Source organism: Onychostruthus taczanowskii, unplaced genomic scaffold, assembly GCF_017590055.1.
Source record: "Onychostruthus taczanowskii isolate IOZ18803 unplaced genomic scaffold, ASM1759005v1 scaffold16, whole genome shotgun sequence".
NCBI lineage: Eukaryota > Metazoa > Chordata > Aves > Passeriformes > Passeridae > Onychostruthus > Onychostruthus taczanowskii.
Window position 1 is genome coordinate 14,579,480 of NW_024498795.1, and position 22,273 is coordinate 14,601,752.

General features: G+C 36.0%; 1 protein-coding gene across 1 annotated transcript in view; it reads left to right on the forward strand.

The window, feature by feature from the left end:
- Positions 1 to 22,273, forward strand: part of ASXL3 (ASXL transcriptional regulator 3) — a 281,945-nt gene that overhangs the window by 204,564 nt on the left and 55,108 nt on the right. The window contains exons 4-6 of the mRNA XM_041399225.1: positions 7,401 to 7,509; positions 8,874 to 8,985; positions 18,565 to 18,686. Coding sequence (XP_041255159.1) covers positions 7,401 to 7,509; positions 8,874 to 8,985; positions 18,565 to 18,686 — 343 coding nt within the window. The remainder of the gene's footprint in view (positions 1 to 7,400; positions 7,510 to 8,873; positions 8,986 to 18,564; positions 18,687 to 22,273) is intronic.

Genomic DNA, 22,273 nt, shown 5'->3' on the forward strand with positions numbered 1-22,273 from the left:
AACTCTGTTGGTGATATTCGAAGGCTGAAAGTCAGGTACCATGTGTGAAACAGAAGTAGGACCAGAGATGTAAAAATTTTCTTTAAGGTGCTGCCCAAATGAGAACAAAACTAGTGTTAATTCTGGTTAATGTGGATAAAAACGATTGTAAATAAACTTTAAAAAACATTTATTTTTAGAATTGTCTTTTAATCCTTTAAAATTCATTTAAATATTCAAGTGGGAGAGCTTATTTTAGGCATAAACCTGAAGTATGATTTATTCAGACTGTATAAATAGTATGCAACTTGTATGTACTTCAATTCCTATAAAACTTAAGCAAATAACTTAAGGCTTAAGACTTTATTTATTATGACTTTATTATTTAAATGGTTAAGACTTCAGAACATAAATAGTTTTGACAGTCATGTCGACTGTTCATATTGAGTATTCTCTGTAGTTCTCATTAGTAGTCCCTTTAAAATTAAAAAGCCAATTGGAAGCTCAAAAAGAAAAATGCTTTTTTTATTGCTCCAATTTATGAATAAGAACTTTATGAGTGTCTGAGATCTTCCAGCTCTAGAGTTTCACTAGACTGTATATATAAAAATAGTAGATGGTTCCCTAGCTACCTACTACCCACATATTAAGAGATGGTTTTATTGTTTAATAAATCATGTTGGATATGTGATATTTTGGAAAGTCTCTCCTTTTTTCCTTTTATATCCTGCACATTTAGTGTGTTTTCATTCAGCATTTAAAAGTCAATCTCTTAATCAAATTGAAGTTCTTTCCAGAAATTATTTGACAGAAATAAGTACACTTGTAAAGATTTAGTAAATACGGTGTCATTGCTCTTTTAACACTGAAAAATACGACATGGATTAATTTCTGTACAATAAGTTAGATAATTGATTAATGCATTTGTAGTCTCTGAATAAATAAAAAGCAAGATTACATTAAAGCTCTATTTATTGTCTGATTGGGGTATTTTAATTATTTCAAGCAATGAACAAATTAACCTTGCTGTAGGAAAATAAATGGAAAAAAATCAAAAGCAAGATTTTAATTGATTGTTCAAATTTTCTGTTTGGTAATTTAAATTGGTTTAGTTTGGATTATCATGTTTGGCCTTTACGATTTTGCTACTGAAATAAGAATGGCTATGTTCAATTGTACCTGGAGTATGTAGTCTGTAACAGTGTATGTATGTAACAGTGGCTGAGAAAGCAAATATACTGCTTGCAGTCTCCCTGTGTGTTTTGGGATTTCAAGGCCAGGTTTTGATAGTGGGAGTCTACAGGGGTGGCTTCTATGAGAAGCTTCCCTCATGTCCGATGCAGTCAATGCCAGCTGGCTCCAAAACCCACTCCCTGCTGCCCATCAGCCATGATGGTGGTGCCTCTGGGATGACAGAGCTAAGGATTGGGGAAAGCCCTGCACAACAGTAACTGCAGCTGCAGAGGGGAGTGAGAGTGTGTGACAGCCACAACTGTGCAGACACCAGGGTCAGTGAAGAAGGAGGGAGAGGAGGTGCTCCAGAGGCTGGAGCAGAGATTGCACTGCAGCCTGTGGTGAAGACCATGGTCCTGAAGGACTGCACCCTGTAGAAGAAACCCACCCCAGGGCAGGAGAGAATGTGACGGGTCCCCACCCTAAAGGGATGAGCAGCAGAGACAATGTGTCATGAACTGACTACAACTCCCATTCCCCCATGCTGCTGGGGAGAAGGTAGAGAAAACCATGAGTGAAATTAAGCCCAGGAAGGAGGGAAGGGAAAAGGGGAGGAAGGTGTTTTAAGGTTTGATTTCTCATTTTCTTACTTTGATCTGATTGGTTATAAACTCAATGCTTGTTTCCCCAAGTCAAGTCCATTTTGCCCGTGGTGATTATTGCTGAGTGATCTTTCCCTGTCCTTACCTCATGAGCCCTTCCTTACATTTTCTCTCCATAGCCCAGCTGAGAAGGGGAGTGCTAAAGCAGCTTTGGTGGGCAAGTGATGTCCAGCCAGGGACAACTGGTTGGTTTGTTTAGACTAACTTGATGCGTTTATTGTTGAGAAAGTCGTAGGTGGTTGGCAGGAAATCTTGCACTCACCAACAGCTTTGTTTTCCAGTGTTTACCTGTGCTCTTTGCTTCCCTCTGTGCCAAGGGAAGGATCCTGTGCCATTTGAATATATTAAAATATCTGGGTCTTTTATTCAGTCTTCAATTCATTGGACCTCTCCTGGTTGTTCCTCCTGAGCTCAGGCTAGTAGGATGTGCCTTGACCCCAGCACTAACTGCTGCTGCAGCACTGCCAGCTCAGTCAGACCTGGCTGTGGCAGGAGAACAGCTCTAGACTGGTCAGCAGCAGCTGGCCTGTCGTCTTGATAAATAGCACAGCTATCGTCTCATCTTGGTATAGCTGCTTAGGTTCCTGGTGGTTTTCTTTGTCACTCCTGAGCCAGGTCACAGCCACAGTCTTTTGAGGCAGGTTGGGACATTTTGCTGACACTTGACAGCAGGACTGTGGGAACATGGTTCCTTGAAGATTGTGGGAGAGCTTTTAAGAGGAAACCAAAGGGCCTCATCACACCAGGCATGCAGTGCTGTGTGGGACACTTGGGCAAACAATGCAGGTCTAGACATTGAGTCAATTTTCCAGCATTTCTAGCTGCTGTATATGTTGGACCAAGTATACTTAGGGCACATGATTAACCTCAGCCTTAACCAAAATGTGGATTTATAGAAGAGATAAAGAATAACAGGTTACAGTGATTGATGGGTGCTCAAGAGATCACTGAACATAGACACTGGGACAGGTTCCAGTCTGTATCAGCTGGGGCTGAAGTGTGTGTGATCTTCTGATGAAAGTCATTTTATAAACTTCCCTGCTCTGTTCTGGTGTTGATTAAAACATCAGCAGCTGCATTCACACTTTTAGGCTATCCATGAACTTTCTTTTTCTTCCCCCAGTGGGGAATGAAGAACATTCATCTCCATTGACTTCAACAGTTTTTTATATATTTCTGGAAAATTACAATTATGCCTTCTTTTACTTTTCTGTTTACTGTACCGCACAAGTGGGTTTTCTGCAGCCTTTCCTGATAAGTTTTATTTTCTTTATCTGTTGTCACTCTAAAATTGATGTAACTTACATGCATTGTGAAGATATTATATTCTGTGTGACTTCAAAACATGCCTAGAAATTAGTTCTTAAGTGTTTTGGCTTTACTTTGTTTCTAGCACTGAGTAAAAATTGTTGCTCCCTTGTGACAATTTATGGATGTGTATAAAAAGAGCAGATGATTCAAACAAATAAATACTGTACAAATTTATGACATCTAGGTGCTCCTCTTACAGCAGTCATCATTAGATTTGGGGACATGTCAGGCAGAGGAGGGGTTACACCAAGTACAGTGGGGCTGAGTGCCTGAAGTGCTGCCTGCTGCAGGACCCAAGGTGCCTTGTCTGCAAAGTGTCAGGCAACTTTCACTGTCTGCCAAACTATATTGCCTGGACAAGGCAGCTTTAGTCAATTTATTTTCCATATTTAAGACATCTTTTTTTTTGCCAAGATCATAATTTTTGTCTCTTGGCAAGCAGTCTAGCAAAGACCATTAGAATTATATGCATAACCACAGAAGTTTTCAGGGTTTTTCTGACAGAACCATGTGTTTGAGAAGTTTCCAATATAAAAATAAGTCACGTTTTTACTATTGTTTTTTACAAATTTTTAATAGGGTTTTGGGGAGGGTGGCAGAGGAGGAAGTAGCGGAAATCTGTACTTCCCCTACATGTTTTAGCAGAGATTGTTGTGTGGAAAGTCTGGGATTTCGATTTAGGTAACACTGGCTCCGTGACCAGTAGAGGGAGCCCAGAATCACAAAATGTTGGAGATATTTTTGGCTGGGGGAGTTAGGGGTGCAAAGTTTGACTTGATAATACACAGGAATTTGGAAGGGATGCACTGAGTACTACCAGCGTGCAGTGATTTTGGGAAAGAGAACTTACCAAACATTGAAATGCCTGATGTCTTCTAAATGATCAAGTTGTATTGGCAGCCTTTATATTGGAAGGTTAATGAGTGTTTTGTTTTCTTTTCTTTCCTATGTTGCTGGTTGTTGTAACATCATAACATCACTTTTACAGAAAGTAAGTAACTTTTTATCTTCTAAATGGTTTTGAAAGTGTGTGTGGGGTAATACTGCTTGTATACGTGTATGGATGTATATGTATATAAAATAAACACACAAGCAGAAAAATACCTATCTTAAAGACATACTTCTACAGATTATAACATCTATACATAAATGGCTTCCAGAATGCCACAGTGGTTTAAAGCAGTCTCACCCAAATGATGATAAATAGTATGAAAGTTCTGCTTTTGAAAACTGTAAGTGGTAAACATATTTCTTGTGTGCAGACTGTGGCAATAAAACTTGCACCATATCAATTTAAAATATATTATGACTCTAAAAGTTCACAGATATCAAGTTACAAAGTGGAATATTATTGTATCCAATTTCATTTAATTGAATCAAAGTTGAACTGATTTGGAGTGTTTTAAGAACTTAGGTCAAGCTGTGCCATTTTTGATATTCAGAGATACTCAGCCTTATATTGGCAGGCCTTGACTGTTGTATTTAATACATGCCAGGAGCCGTGAGCAGAAGGAACATGTCCTCAGGCTGTGGGAGAATTTAGAAAGCATGCAATGAGTAGTATAGATCTCTCAGAAAGTGATCTATGATTCAGACATCAGTCTGCATCATGGGATCTTTGCTGGCTTTTTGAATCACAGTCCTATGTGTTGCAAGCATTTCCAGCATCATTTGTGTATAACATTTGGGATTTTGCAGTATTTTAAGGATGCCAGTGCTGTCAGAAGAATAAGCAAGTCATTGGTTGAGATGGGTCAAAGCAGACCTGACAAAGGACACCATGGAACTTCAGTTTGATATGTTAGCTCAAAATAAATCCCACCCCTCAGTGTTCCCAGATTATTTTCATTTGCAGCTTAAGTGTGTTCTGTTGTTTTGTGCTCATTATGGACATAACCAAGTCCAGTTTTCAGGAAGGGTGGATATGGCCCTTTGGTTGCATGCCATTAGGAGTTGCAGATACCTGTAAGAAACAAGCATAGCAGTAGTTAAAGTGCTTGTTGGCTCAGTAGCCGATGCAGGTTTCTTTCTAAGTCAGAGAGTAGTTTCTGTTGTCCACTTGCCAGTTGTCTAGACTTTGAAGATTAAGATATCTGCTGTGAGCACAGTAGTGATCACGAGCTGTTGCCAAATCCTCTATTTTGGGTTCATTCATCCTGTATCGTTTCAATTGGTTAATGATATCTAAAAATAAGTGTGGAGTCCAGCATATATCCATCAGAATGGGAGGAGAATACAAATTGTGCATACATGCACACACAGTTTTGTTTCTTGTTGACATACCAAGTTTTTGTTCTGCTGCAGAGTCAGCAAGTTCTTTCTGTCTTGCAGAGAAAGCCTTAATCGGTGATAATGTTTCACTAAAAAGATCCAAGTCTGAGAGAGTTGAAATTGCTTCACGTTATGTATGTTAACATATGGAAGAAATTACACAGCCGTAACTGCTGTATTAAATGCTTTGTCTCTTTGCTTGTCAAGCATCAATACAGTAAGGAAAATGTGTAAAGAGAAGTATTTTACATATTACAAAAGTGTTTAAGTAATCGTTAAACTCAATGAACTCTCTTAATGTCTTCTGTCCCACTGCTAGCAGTATAATTTTATTTCCAACGTATCTTGGTTTGTATTTTGTTAAAGCATTCTATCAAAACCAAATGTGTCGCTAGTTTTACTTGCAGGGAAGCCAGAGAAACCACAAAAACTTGTCAGAATTTTCATATTGCGTGATCATGTTTAGAATATCCTTAAAATAAATACCTATTGCATATCTGATATGTTTATCAACAAGCAGCATTTTTACCTGCAATTTTTTATTTTAGATGTAGTAATATGATACATTAGGTGACCTGCAGTAAATAAATTATAATAGATAGGACTTCCTGGCCTGAGGGCACTTTATAGTTTAATTTTTACCGGAAGAGCAATTACCACACTATCGATCTTGCCATTAAAATAATGATATATCTATAGTAAGGATGAATTTTGTTGTAACAGAGCCATGGAAATCAACAGAAAGCATAACCATATGAAATACAACAATTTCAATCCAGTTTCACATATTAAAAAAATAATCAGGCTTGCAATTTTCAACTAAGATTGGATGTTGTGTCTTAATACCACAGAATAAGGAAGAGTAATTTCTGATGAACTTTGAAGCCTTGTTCCTGGTTTATAGTTGAGTATATAATTAATCCTGAAATACTTTGCAACACACTTAATTTAATGCACAGGCATTGTTCCACTTAACCAAGTGGAATATATTTACGTGGCTAAAGATAAGCGTGCGTGCAGACTGGGGACCCCAGGGAAGAAGCACAGTTTCAGACTCAGTTCCTGAGTACACCGTGTACAGTAGCCAGCAAATGGGGATAAAGATGTGATAGTACATCTATAGATCTTGTACTTCAATTTTTAAATTAAAATACAATAAAATAATTTATGACTGCCTCCTTCCCACCATTTTTTAGATCAACTTTTCAGAATAGTATACATCTAGCTAGGGTAGAAATATTTGTTTTCTTTTTCTGATGTAAACATGTATATTCTACAAAGATATCCCTGTCCAAATGCTCATTTTTTTTCCTAAATGTGTTGTGTTTCTTTTTAAATAGTCCTTTAAGATGCATTCCACAGTGGTATTAAAATTATTACCTTGAGGATGTCAGTTTCATAATCTCTAAAACAATTCTAATTAGAAAAGATAATGTTTCATAAAAGGCATAAATGTGCTTATATTTGTATATAGTAATGCATGCTGACCATGTTGAGCCAGAAGAAGGCTTTACTATATATCAGTTTTAATTTTAAATGTGTTCTTTCTGGGCTCTTTATTATTCTTTTGTTGCCTTTCATCCTATGGGATGCAGCTGCCCTTGAACTTGGTACTGTTTTGATCATTCATGTGCAGCAGCCACATTGTCTGTAACATTTTAAAAATGAGGCTTCATGGTGTTATTTATGAAGTAATTTCACATAAATATTTGGACTTTGGTTCTTTCAGAATGTGGAGCTGGTTTCTGTATGAAGAAAAACGTAATTATAATTCACAGACTTTTTGCCTCAAGCCTAGGGGACAGATGCATATGATTAAGTTTGATACTGGCCTGTTATTGTAATGTAGATGTTTTCAGGGTTGAGAGAATTAAAAAAAAAGTGGGGGGGGGGGGGGGGGGAAAAAAAAAAAAAACAGGCAAGCATGAGTTTTTAAAAAAATAGACTGAGGGAATAGTTTTACAAGAGGCATTCAATCTTAGACTGCACAATTTTATTTTTCAGTGGAACCTCTCCATTAGCTTGCCTGAATGCAATGCTTCATACTAACACTCGTGTAGGTGATGGAACATTCTTCAAAATCCCTGGGAAATCAGGACTCTATGCTCTCAAAGTAAGTTTAAATTTTGTATATGGATTGTACATACAGCTATTAATCCATTTTATGAATGTCTCAATAGATATAAAGGTAAACAGATTAGATTCTTTGGCGAGGAAATGACCTGATAGTCCTTCTAACTGCTTTCAGATGTCTTTTAAAAGGATTTATAATGAAAGTAAACATTGAATGTTTTATCCTAGAAAGCATATACGTGTTCTTGAATTTGGCACATGGTATAAAAAACACGTAGCGTAGTTAAAATGCTGCTTTACTGGAGTTGTTCACAGTAAGGCCTTTGTTTTAGGACTAGTGAGCTCAAGAGGATCACTGACTTTCTAATTAAGTAATTGTATTGATGTTTGATTTTTGAATAGTGAAAAATTATTTGCAAGTCTAATATAAATCAGCTTTTAATTCAAAGGTTGCATCATTGCTTTTGAGAAGGAATATAATTATAGTGATAGAATTTTGCCTTTATTTATATTCCTTTTTAATTTTTTTTGTTTTGTTATGAACATGATGTTTACTGTGGGTGGAAATTTTTTCTTGTTGTACATGATCAAACTTAAAGTGGTTTCACAATAGAAGTGGAGTAATGTGAGGCAGAGATGAGAAAAAAAGAAAGTGAGATGATCTTCTTGGCAGTGTAAATGTAGTCAACTAAAATTTTGGGCTGGGGCGAAGGATCTTTTGTAATTTATGACAGATGTATTTGATGTACGGGTATAAAAATATAAAAGTAAATAAATTTGTCAGCTCCTGCTAACTAAAAATCCTGAAATACTTGAATACTTGCTGTTGAATTAATAGTTTTCAGAAGCTGTCTTTCCTAATTTACTAGAACAAATGCTGTTGTTTTTCTTTAAATCGAGAGATATTCTTGGCACAATTCCAGGAATTCACAATCACTCCCATGCTTGTGAGCTCCAGGTTGCTTCAGCTATTTGAATTCAGGAAACAGGCAAAGGCAGAAAAGAAACATTAAAGGATTTGTGTTTTGCTGCAGTGTTGTAGACACTCAACTGGAAAACCAGGATTTTTAACAGCCACACAAGTCTGTTGCTGTTAAAAAAAAAAAAAAAAAGAGGAAAAAGTGGAAGATCTTGTATTTTATGTGACTTTTTAGGTTTAAAAAGAGCATGTTATGACCTCACAAAACAGCTTTTTTGCTTTTAGTTTGCAAGTCTTTTCATGAAAGTCTGTTTTTTTATGGCTCTCTCTAGAGTAACTCACAGGCATATTTTATTTTATTCTTGGTTTTTCTGAAATGTAAGCATGAGACTACACTGCAGTAATCTATTTTCGGAGATGCAGCAGGATCATGATTGATTTTTTTTCTTGTTAATTTTATTTTTATTTTTATTTTTTAACTGTAGAAAGAAGAATCAACATGCCCTACTGATGGAACATTGGATTTAGGATGTGAATCTGAGTTAGATGGCACTGAAATGGCTGAGACAAACAATAATAATGGAGAAGAAAATGGTGGTAGGTGATTTAATCTCAATATTAGAGGGCATATTTTGGGAACAAAAAAAGTATTGTTTTCTTCAGATTTTAATGGTGTGATTTCTAAGCAGTATAAATAATCTTTTGTACTCAGTGGAACTATTTTGAGTGACTCCCTCTCTTTGTTGGGCTTATGAAGAAATCAGGGACACTAAGTGCCTTTATTTGACTTAGGGTTTTAAAAGACAAAGAATAGTGATGTTGGGTGTGTTTTCAGTAGGTAATTTTTTGGCTTACAGTTTTTCTGTTTAGGGCCCAGAGCTAAAGTATAATTTGCCTTTACCAGGCTTCAGACTGGCAGTTGTCAGAGTCAGACATCTCACTGATTTCAGTGTGGACATGTGGGGTTGGCCCGTCAGTAGAGTTCTGGGCAGTGGACAAAGGTTTGTATTTTTTTCTTTCAGGCAGAGGTACTCCTGTTTGCCATTGTCACATAATGACATCTTGAAGTATCAAATGCTGTGCATTTTTTTCCCTCTAAAATAATGGCAAACTGAAATGTTGAAATAACTTAAAAATTACAACCTTAGAAATTTTTTTTTTTCATTTTTGAGAGTTAGTAGTTATTCATAAGGAGAACATCAGTCATGTAAAATTACTTTGCAAGGAAAAGAAGTGAATTATAACTACACTCATGTAGTGATTATAAAGTGGATGCTTTATAAAAAAAATCTGACTGTCCAGAATTTTTGAAATGAACCTTCCCTTCATCAGTTCTCTTCTGCTGCCCCATCTCAACCTGTCCCACTGCTGGGCTGCTGCCTGCTGTTTTGGCATGCTTTGGTATATGGTGAGACAGTGTCCTGTTTAACAACTAGGACATGGAAAGGCTCAGCTCATGTTGTTGTTCTGCTACAGGCTTCCTTTTTTATCTTGAGCAACTTACTTAGTTCCTAGGCTGCACCTTTACAGGACTGATACTGCAGTTTTTGTATTCCTCTCCAGCAGCACTGAAAAATCATAAAGTGTTCAGTGATAGGAGTAACAGAACTATCCAAGGCATGTTGTGGGTCTGTCTAGGACTGAGGTTTTGAAGCTCTGTGGAAACAAAGGTCTACAGTTATTAAACATCTCTGCTTCTTCATTTTCTTTGATATCTGATCTTTAAGTCTTTGATATGGTCTGTAAGTTAACAGACTCTGCATGTGCAGTGGTTTGATGCTTATGCAGTGTATGTTACGTATGTAAGTGAACTTACATGTTCTTTAACAATTCCTCTTTGATACTCAGAAAATTTGTTGCTGCACAATTCCTGAAATTGCAGGAAGAATAGAGCGGTAAAAAGCAGTCTAAACAGTTACAAATACAAAGCAAAAGTTGATGTTACTTGTTATAAACAAATAAAAATGATGGCCAAAAAACGGGCAATTATTTAGGAGTGTTAGGATGTAAATAGGATGTTATAGAATGTAAATAGGATGTCATAATTCCAGAAGTAGAAAATTGCTGGGTTTTGACTGGGAGCAGGCTATGTACTGTTTTCACAGTTCACAGTAATAAAAATAATTATAGCACTTGTGATGACATAAAAGAGAGGCTGCAAAAATTTTAAAATTTCGAAATAGGGCATTAAATTACACCTAGATTGGTTTTAAAGCTGAGAATTTTCTTTCATTTTTTGTCTTTAACAAATCTTGGAAAACTGCAATATATTTAACATTTTGAGAACAAGGCATGTTAATCTTTTTGTCCTGCCTTGGATAGCAATGGATATATTAAAAAAAAGTAAATGGGATTTACTCAGTAGTGAGTGCCTATTGCATACAGAAAGGCCTATGCTTGATGTGATCAATTAAGAATTAAATGCAGCATGTATTTAATAAATAGCACATCAGTCAGCTAGTACAGGACATAATTTTGCCAAAAATGTTTGATAATTGCTTTTCTTGAGACTGCAGGTTTGTTGTTAAAGAGATCATTTATATACACTTAGAATTCTGATTTCGTTTACAGTATAGAAGGCTTGGCTTAAAAATAGGACCATGCCCAAAAAATATCTCCATTTTTTGGTGGATTGAAATTACAAATTATTTAATCTGCAAAGGCATAGGAATCACCATCCACAGTAGGCATTTTGCTCTGGAGGATGTGATTTGACCACTCTTGATTCAGTATTTTTTTTAATGTCAATAATTTTTGAAAACTGAAATCTTTCTAGCTTAAATTTATTGGTAATAAATAATAATTGTCTTTTGATGGCCTCGTAAATTGTTGCAGTTGAACAGCATGAATTTTTTTAGACTTTCAAGCAAAAAAGGAGGTTATATTTATGCAGCAGAAATATGTGTTCAATAAATCAGTATATCTGAAAAGCATTTAAGAATCACAACAGAAAATAAATTGAACATGAATGAGATGCTTTTGCTAATTAGTCCAATGTAGTTCTTAGACTATAATTCTGATAGTACTGATTAAAGAGTATAGGCAGAGATTTTCCTTTGGGTATAGCACTAGCTAAATGATTACCAGTGTATTGCATTCATTATAGCTGTAAGAAGGAATTAAGATAAACAGGGAAGGATTTATAAAAGACACATAAAAAGTCCTGAGTGAACAAACACTTCCTTTGTTCTGGAGGGTTTAATAGGGATGGTCTCATTTAGGTTATGACAGGTGAGGTGGTGACTTGATCGGTTTGTAAATATTTGAGAATAGTTATTTCTATAGAAAATATTTGGTCTAACAGTCCAATTATGCTTTTCACACTAGAGCTGTTTTTTTTTTTTCTTTCCAGGAAATTATTCTGTGGCATAAAATTAGCATTTAGTTCAGTGCAAAAACCACTTCAAATTCTCTGACTTGTGTTTTAGAATATGTGTGATACATATGAGGATGGGCGTTGCTTGCACATTGAATTCTTAATTGCCCAATTGATTAGATTTTTATTTGCCCTTTTCCACTCTGATAGAGTTCAGAAGCCAGAGTTCTGACAGAGTGATCAGAAATTGTTTAGCAAGAGTTTAAAAAATGCCTCCTTAAATGTAGCTGGAAGCAAAAGGATGAAACTGTAAGCAACAGCCTCATCCCATTTGTGGGCTTTTAGACCACAGTCTTTCAGAATAAAATGTACCAGCTGACACTCAGACAGGGAAGAGTCACATCATTCCTCAGCGGGCACACTTTTCACAATATAAATGCAGGCTACTGAACAATTTTACTAGCATAGTAATATAAAAATTCCTAACCATTATAAACACATGACTTGCAAAAGCTATTACACCACGTCAGTATTGCTAAGTAGACAAGTAAAATGGTCACACCTCAGGATTTTGCAGATACTGTGGAGAGTTTTTCTTTCCCCACCTTCTCCAAAGGCGTATGTTAAAGAAACTCTTTATGCTACAGTTGATTTTGTTTGGAATGGGATTTCTAATAGAAGCTCTGTAGCAGTCCCATATCTTTAAAATTCCATTTTCCTCAAATACAGGGGTAGCATATAAAGATGCTGTGGGTAGAAGAATTAAAATCCCAATTACTGTTGCCTGGGAAAATGATGACTATAATATCCTTTTGCCCATCAATAGGATGTTCAGTTCTCAAAAAGCATTTGTCCCTAGGGTTTCTGAAGCCAGGGCTAATCCATCAGCCGCGGAGCGCAGTTGATTAAAAATGGTCTTTGTGCGAGCCAATGGAATGCGCAATGATGTGCGTGTGGAGGAGACAGCAATTCGTGCTGCAGCATGACTTCCCTCCCCACCTCAGCCCCAACAGGGCTTCTCGTGTGTGCCCAAATACCAGCAACCTGTGTCTCCTCTTGAAACACTTCGGTTTTCAGCACTTGCTAGAAGTGTATGTTCTTCAACTATGAACATGAAATGGCAGAGTTAATTCCCTAGGTTAGTTCCTTAGTTAATTTTCTTAGAGATAGCTGACAAAATGATGGACAGCAGAGGATCATGTTCATGCTGGATCCTGAAATTCTGCTTTGTAGCTACTGTGCTTTTGAACACCTTGTGCTTTTTAGACTAGGAAACCCTAGGATAATTCTGTAGCAGATTGTATATTCACCACTGTTTGAAACCTGAGTCCCCATTTGGATATTCAGTTCCTTTCCAGGAATGGAATTCCTGGCGATTCAATGAAACATTTTACTGTTAGCATCTTGTCTCTTGGGAATAATGTTGGATGATTCTACTGAAAATGTTTGTGACACGTGGCAACATCTGGATGTGAGATAGATTCTTCTAAAAGCAGAAGAGCAGCAATGAAGTAGCAACTCAAACATAGTATTTTGGGTGACACATCAGCAAGAGAAGTTTTTCACTTTGCTTAGGCTTTTTTGGTGTATTTTTCTTTCATCTTCCTACAACTATAAAATAAAAATATTGTACTTGGAATTGAGCTTAACTCCTTTTGTTTCATTACCACTTGAAGGGAGTCATAAGAATAAGAGAAGATACTGTGAAGCTTGAGGATGTTTCTCATCTGGTGTTTTTTTCCTGTACATTAGTTAATGAGGTCTAAGGAATTGGTGGCTTAGTGATGACAGGATGTATATTTCTAGTGGAAAATGTTGACTTGATTTGGAATAAGGATTCACAGTTTTCTAAGTTTTGTGAAATGTTGGGGCTCAAAAACATGCTGTAATATAATGGGATTCAGTGCAGGCTATGAAGCTGATGTGGTATTTGATATCTTTTTCCAAAAGATACTACTCAATACTATTTATTAATTCACGGTGCTAGTATTGCTTTTCAGAAAGAATGTTGCAGTCACTGCAGTACCCTTGATGTATACATCTGTTTTTGCTTGCTTTGGCAAACTCATACAATTAACTTACTCCCAAACTGGTTTTCATTTTCAAGAGCTGATGGCAACAGCAGAGTTCTGAATTGTTCAGTTTTGGCAAGTTGGGCTCTGGAGATCAAAGAGTGATGGAGGTGAATTACTCAATAGATCTGTGCTGGCAAAGTGCAACTATTTATGTCAATACAAGTATAGATCTGTGTCACCCAAAGAAAGTATTGAATTTTATGGATATTTTAGAGAGAGGTATTGTGTGCATGTTTTCCAGAGGGAGTTCTCTCTGAAATTTCATATCTCCGGAGTGTGTGCATACATTTTGTGCTTGAGGTAGGCTCTAGTCTTTAGCATATGGCAACAATATTAATTTATGTTTTGTAATGTGGCCATTAGTAAACAATCCTTCTCATCTGCTGTGGTTACGTTAAAAAAAAGGGAAGTGGACTGCTGTTGATTTTGCTGGTTTTATTTTAAATCAATATGATCTGACAGAAATAAAACTTAATTGTGCTGTTGATTTTGGGAAAATAAGCCCTGTACTGGGCAGGAATTTCTCTGTCCATCTAGTTATATAAATCTGTTTACAGTTATTCCTAATAACTTTCAGTGGCAAGGAGACAGAATAATTTTTTGTTGTGTTCCTCAAAAAATTATTTCTTTGAAGAAACATATGTTCCAATATGTTTTACATAGGTGTCATTTATTGGATGGGGAAGGTACAAGGTAATAAAAAATAACAGAGATAGCCTATAAAATTTGAAACTCAAAGACAGCATTGCTGATTCTTATAAATTATAGCCTTTCATAATAATTAACAAAACTAGTCTTGGAAAAATGGAAGAGAGGAAATTATTTTAAATGGAGTTTGCCAAAAACATTTTTAACATACTCTTTTTGCTAAATAATTCTAATTCTATCATTCATGTTAACAGTCTCTGAACACTCACTAAGGAGGTCTTATCTTCAGAAACCCAGCTGCTCTTCCAGCTCATAACCTAACAGTTTATGGCTTAATAGTTGCTTTTTCTTTATTTCTTCACTTGGTCCTGGCCCTTGAGGAAGCCAATTTAAAGAATGGAGCCTAATTATTCTCCACTAAATGGAAATACCTCCTGTAGGCTTAAACTCACTCTTATTTCTTTTTTCTGCTGTAGCAATAATGGTGAATCGTCTTTATTTGCTACCCAAATATTTTCCCTTTATCTGTGACATTCTCTCTGGGTTGTTTTTTTTGGGTTTTTTTTTTGTTTTTTTTTTCCCTCCCCAGCACCCACTTTATTTTTAGCATTCTTTTCTGATACAGATTTTCAAGTGAACGTGGATCTGATAATATTCATGGATCTTCAGCGCTTATGGAAAAAGTGGTTGCAGCTTTCCAAAGTTATATATATGTTCAAAGAACACTTCAAATTTCTTTCTCTTTTACTGTGATCTTTGGTTTCCATAGGAGAAATGCCTGTTTTGTTCTTAAGGCATTGGTTTTTTCACAGGATCATCAGTGATGACTTCAGTTATATATCTTTCTGTCATATTTTCCCCTTTTTTTATGTCTGACCCATTCAGAGAAAAGCAGTTGGACTTTATCCATAGAAATTAAGAAATAAATAAAAACAATTTTATGTGGTCACAGACATTTTAATGCAGTCACACTTTGGCACAGATTGATTTAAATTGCTAAGTAGCAGAACATGTTTTAAAGATTAAATTTATTCATTGTATCATATTTGTATTTAATTTCATACAGAAAAGACAATTGATATTGTTTTTAAACAATGTCTTGATTATCCTATAAATAAAGCCTGTATGTCAATTTTAGTATTATTTTTTGCTAATAAGGTCAGTAGACTGTATAAGTTATTAAGCAATTGTATAATTTAACAAAATGTATTTAGATTTTTAATACTTGTATGTTCTGCTTTTGGAAAATAGGCAATGGCATCTCTTACTTACTAGATGGTTAGGTTCATAGCCATGTTTTCTATCAGGCATTTTTAAATGAAAATGGAAATGTAATTAAAACATAAAAACATAAAAAGAGACATTTAAAATAGTTTCCTACTATCTTACTATTTTAAGCTACAAGGTATATGAAGAAAAATATAATGTACAAAATAAGTTTTAGAAAGGAAGTATCATTTGTTTTAAATAAATTAGGTTGAGTTTCTCTAATCACAGTGTCATTTAAAATATTGTAAGCACCATATTTCAACCTCATGTGTCTATTTCTTTAATCATGAACTACAGGAAAAAGTCGGGACTTTTTTCAAAACTGTGAACAAACTTGTTTTGGGTTGCACTAAAGAACCAGCCTGAAGTGCGGTATTCTTTCTGTATCTGTAGGAGAGATTGCAGTGATGGAAAGCTGTTTATTGTTTCAGTGGGTTTCAGTTCCAGTTGTTTCACCCACTAGAACAGTTCCTGTTTCTTGGTTTAGCTTTGTTGTAAAAGATTCCAAGGAACAGAGCCAAAATAAACTAGTACGCCAATAATATTTTATGCAAAATTGAAGTAATTATAGGAATTAAAAGTATGGCCTCTTATAAATTCTGTCACAACTCTAGGTTTATTCTTAAAAGAGAAATGAATGAAAGTAAAAGATTAATAGAGAGCTATGCTTATTTTTATTCCTGCTGTATCATGACTTTGACGTTAATGGTTGTGGTGTGGGGTATCATCTTAGTTGTCAAACCTCTTGAGAATGAACTTTATCACCAAAATAAATAGGGGAGACTCCTGGATAGTATCCTAGAGCACCATAATGAAAATCTCAATTTCCCTTTTCAACAGGAAGGTAATAGGAATTGCAGTCATTCTGGGGAACAGCAATAGGTTTATCATGACAGGTCATGTTGTATCTATCCTGTTTTAGGAGGGGCACTTAAGTTTACCAGTTTCCATTCTTTAAGGATTTTTGAATGTGTTCTCTTCTCTTGCTAACTTTGAGGTTTGTCTGCACATGCTGTTTCTGGGGTTTTTTTCTTCAATTCTTTGACTCTCAAAATTTGCCAGAACACAGTAAAAAAAAAGTTTCTTTGAAGGAGAAGACAAAATCTGGGCAATTTGAAATGTCTCGTTTTTATTTTGATATAGATGTTCTTTGTTTCAGGAGCTTAGCTGTTGCAATTATTTGGGTTATATAAACCGCTATTGTTTGTTTTCTGCTGACACTTTGCAGCTCTTTTACGTTGTCTTATTTGATAGTAAGCTTTGTTCATCACGTGGAAAAGATTGATCCAAACCAGGTTATTCTGTAAACTCAGAACCTGTTTTGTGTTGCACCTTCTTTGTGTATTTTGACAAATCCTGAAAGTATAAGGAAAAAAAAAAAGGACAAAAAACAGTATAAATCGTGTGATAAAAGAGCATTTCTCTTACCTGGTAATGAAAAATTTTAATCGAGTATGGCAGTTATCTTGGCATAAAAGCAGTGCCATAGAGTGTATGTAAGTAATTAATACTTACTCTCTGTTCTGGAGGTAAGTATTAATTACTTTTTCTTTCAGTGTAAAAAAAAGGTTTAATATCACATGCATCTTATGATGGCCATTACTTATTGATACCTAAATTGTCTGTGTCTTTTTTCCTTACAAACATGAATCAATGAATGTTGCAATGTTTCTTCTAAGAAACATTGCTAAAGGCACAGGACTTAGCTACTTTGGGTGTCTGCTGATCCCACTGAAGGATGGGCAGAGAAATTAGATTAATACTGGGCTACGTTATTTCTGGCACATGTCTGTACAGCTTCTTAGAGTGTCTTCAGACTATTCTGGTGGTGTGCAAAGTATGGCAGATCTTGGAAAACCATTTACTGCTGCAAAACATTATAAAGAAGATATGTCAACACACAAACCAGCTTTGAACACTGCTGAAAGGCAGATTTGAACTGAATCAGCAGAGGAGAGTGGAAGAAAAGCTGCTTCATTTCTGGATTCTGCTAATGCTGGTTTAGCTGGGCAGTCTTAGGTTACTAGTGAGAGTAATAGTAATGCAAGCATTAAGAGTGGAAAGGTTTCTACAGCCCTTTCAGTTGAGTTTGCTGACCAAGACTAATAGGATCCTCCAGCTGCTCTCACAGCTTTCATATCTGTTTAATAAAGCTGTTTAAAAAAAAACACCAAAAAACAAAAAACCAAAACAAATAATATTTTCATTTATTTTTAACCAGGTGACTTTTTTCTGTGTCACACGCAACATTTATTCAAGAGGCTGTTTAATGCAAGTACTGTAGTATTTGTTCATTAAAGCATGTATTATTTAGAAGGCCGACAAGTGTAGCAGCATGTATTACCTGAGAGACCAGAATTCATCTTGCAGGATATTCCAGTCTACCCATTAAAGTGTGTTCTTAGCTTTACCAAGAGATACTTGTAAAATAGGTATGAAGTTACATATGTATAAATCTTTCTAGATCCAGGTGTCATCAGTTTCTCTTGTATAAATGCTCATTTGGATATTTTATAATCTATTAAAATGTGTTGATGAGGAAGGTAGTTTTTATCTAGTTTCTATGTGAAATCTGCTAAACTATTTCAGTTACCTTTCAGGACCTGAAAGGCAAGGCCTCCTGAACTGCATAGAAAGGGTATGATGTATGATGTGGTACAAATATCAGTGAAGCAGTACATTTTCTTAGAATATGTCTGGATTTTCAGCTGATGTGGACCTCAAGATCAGCTGAATTTTCTACAGCAAGCTCTTTGGTTTTGAGGCATTTGCTTGTGTTGGTTTATTTTTCCATCCTTATGACTCTCCAAGAAATAGGGAAGGTAACCCCCATAACAGTATTCTGATTTCTTATTTCTTTTTATAAAGTTTGCCCAAAGCAGACATCTGAGGAAATGTCTTCCAATCGTGATTCAAGCCTTACTAATGCACCGGTGCAAAGCAAGCTAGTATCTTCCTTCCAGCAGCACACAAAGAAAGCACTTAAACAGGTAAGCTTGTATTGACTGATCATCAGTTGGCTTCCCTTTAGCATCTCTGTCATTCCTATGTGAGTGGGATGTCAGCAGAATTTATAGAGTCCTCTAAGGATTTTTAGTCTTATGTTTAGTGGCATTTTGTTGGGGGTTTTGCTATGTTTTTAGCGAGGGTGCAGTCCTATTTGTTGGGAGTATAAAGGGGTTTTAAGTACAGTAAGCACTTAAGTCAATTTCAAGTAAGCAGAATTCTTTATATTACCACACCCCTCCTTTTCCTATATAAGCATTTGTATTGAAAATTTTATGTGAGGTTAAAAATAAATTTAAAAAAACATTTTGAAAGAAGTGCTGCAGATAGGGAAGACTCTAGGCATAGACTCTAGACATACTTATTCAGGTTTTTTTTGTGACCTGTTAAAAAAAAAAATTTCATACTCTTTTGGTACTACAGGGTATAAAGGTGGGGTTAGGTTATTTTTATAAAAAACTTAGGATTTGGATGATTTAGGTTCCATGATAAGTATTAAACCTTACAAAAGCAGCTGATTAGTCACCTATTAGCTGAAAGCATGATAATGTAAAAATTATTTTCCAGCATTGCCAAATTAATTCGGCTTATAAGCCAGAAAAATGAAAAAGAAAAATTAAAAAAGTAGAATTCAAAAAAACCCCTATCATGACCTCTTCTCCATTTGGAGTTGTGACTTTTCTAAAGTGTTAGGATAATGAGATACTGTTGTTGTAATTTTTCTCACAACTGCTCTCCTAGTTATGGCTAATGAATATAATGTATTTCATGGGGTAATTTATTGCCGAGTTCTTTGTTTAGGCTTAAGTTAAGCAAAGCCTGTGTACATCTCCTCTAAACACTTTAGTTTTTCATGCAGGCTGAGTTTAAATCCAATAAAATTAATAGATGTTTATCATTCACATAAGGTAATGTTGTATTTAGAGGCTTTGAGGACTGAAAAGGATTATTAGATTGAGGTATTACACGTGTTTGTTCAGGAAAATTGAACAGTGGGCACAAAACAACTCACTAACCATTAGGATAGTTGTGGAAAATTTGCACTTCTTGGAAACTCTTCTATACAGATCTTTTGTGATCTGTGAACTTCCCTAGGGGTGGAAGGAGTAGGCAGAGGGGAAAGAAGGGAATAAAAAGAGCAAAGCCACAAATGTTTGAACTTCTGTAATTGTTTAAACTCTGCCATTTGTCACTTAGCAGATATATAGCACTGAGAATAATTTTAAAAGGGCAAATTAATCAGAATAGCTTAATTAATATAAAAAGTCATAACATTTATGCGAATCTTTGAAAACATTCCCTAAGGCAGTAGGGTTAAACCTACACCATAAAGTTAAGTAATCAATAAAAAGAAATAAATTTTAATTAAGTTGATGGTAATTAGATCCTGTACTTCAGAGTATGAGAGTAGCATTACAGCTATCAGCAAAATGTTTTCTCTATGCACAATGTGAGACAAATGGGCATTTGTCTAGTGGAATAGTGGGTTTTTTTTGCTTTGTTTTCTTTGAAAGTTTCAGGTGTTGGCTATTGCCATATATACACAACGCAGGTTTGATTTGGTATTGTAGCAGAGGTGAATAAACCTTAACAGTGATTTTATTTCTAAAGTTGCTGTTGAAATTTATTCTTTTGCTTTCCAATCTTTCAATTTCTTTTATGGATTCATAGTACATAAAATTCATACAAAGAACCTGTCAGGCCTTTGAATCCAGATGAAACTTTTAGACACACTATGTAACAGTCTTACAACTGATACAAACTTACTGATTCCATGCTAAAGTAAAGGAGGGTAAGCCATCATCATCCTCTCAGCAAGTGCTTATAATATATAAATGTATATATACTGTATATAATATACTGTAATGGGGTCTTCCTTAGCTGTTGGTTTTTATCTACTACAAAACAGTCTTCAAAGAATGAAAACCTACAAGTTAGTTTTCAGTTTCCTACTCAATTTATTTAAAACCACTGGGTTCTTCACATTGCTTTGATCTTGTGTGTATTTGCTTTGTAATCTCTAAAAATAAAGTGAGAGGGAAGTTCATAATGTGTAGTTCTGCTTGAAGATCTGAGCTGGAAATAGAAGATTTTCTCTACTGTTTATCTACTTATTAACCACTCATATGTAATTCTCTTTAAATTATTATGTGTTGGATTTACATATGATTTGCTTTTTTTAATAATTTCTGGAGATATATTCCTAGTTTTAGATTGCAAAGAGCAATCTCCTGTTTGGCTTGTAACAGTCCACATTTCAGGATGTTCTCATGAATCAAATTAGTCACAGTGCTACCTTTCTTGAGCTCTGCAAGGAGCATGGAGGAAAGGACATTTTTTGGGCCCTGGCTCTTGGTTTTGATTTCTCTCAGGTAGCAATGGATTTGGGGTGTTTTGCAGGGACTAAGGAGGTTTGCAGTTGCAGTGGATTTTCATAAGCTCTGTGTCATAGATCAGCCTTATATCCTCACCTTTCAAAGGCTGGGGTGTCATTTTGGTCTGGAAACTTTCTAGCTTCACCACCTTCCATGGTATCCTTGTTGGGAAGGAGATTTTGAGTGTTTTACTACTGAGTGTGTTTTGTGCTTCCCTTTGGTTTCTGACAGAGTTTCAGTTTTCTCTTGTGAAATGCTTACACTTTGCTCTGAGTGTAATGTCCCACAAACCATTTCCTGCTCATGAGGGTATAGACAAGAGCCTATGGTGTAGAGCTGCCTTTTATGCTTGGCTTTCTGATGGCAGATTTTACAGATTTCTGTTTCCCTTGTGCTGTTGGAAGTGCTTGGGCCTGTGTGCCCAGCTGTTGCTGATCTTGTACCTTTGAAAAGAAGGCTTATGGCACGCTGTCACACGCTGATTTCCTATCAGTACTGATCAGTTCCATACTGATTTACCTCATTTTCACACTCGAGAGTTTTGGCATGCAGATCCATGTAAGGACCTCTTCCTGGGAAAGTACTGAACTACTTCTGCATCTGCTAGCAGTGGTACATGGTCACACTACTGTGTGCATTATTCTTGCTCTGGACAAGGCTAACTCCAGTATGGACATCAAGCCATGGCATAGTATCTACATGTTTCTGTCTGGTCCAGTTTCTGTTCCATTGACTTGAGGTGATACTTTTTTGTGGAAGTCTTCGCTGTATACAGATTTATCTGTATCTATCAAGATGTTCTTGGAACATTTCTCAGAAGAAACGATCATACCTGCAAACTGGCCTCACATAGGTAACACTGAGAATGTGTGAATAACCAGGACATTGAGGTGGTGTTAGTGTCACTTGGACTCTGATAGCCAAGTGTAAGAGCACTTTGTCCGTCAGTGTACCAGGTGTTCCCTGGGTCAGTACCAAGAGAGGAGAAAGAACTTGAAGATGCGCTATAATGGTGTCTGGGATGATAGTAGACCTCCCAGACATGGAAGAAAATCCTGCCTTCCTTTTGGCACTTTGGAATCAGCACCAAGAAGGGTACCCATAAATTTTCTGTTGGGAGAAGAGAAGGATACTCCATTCAGACTCAGGATCTGAATACAGAACCAGGACATATTTGAGACTGTGCTGGGCATCCA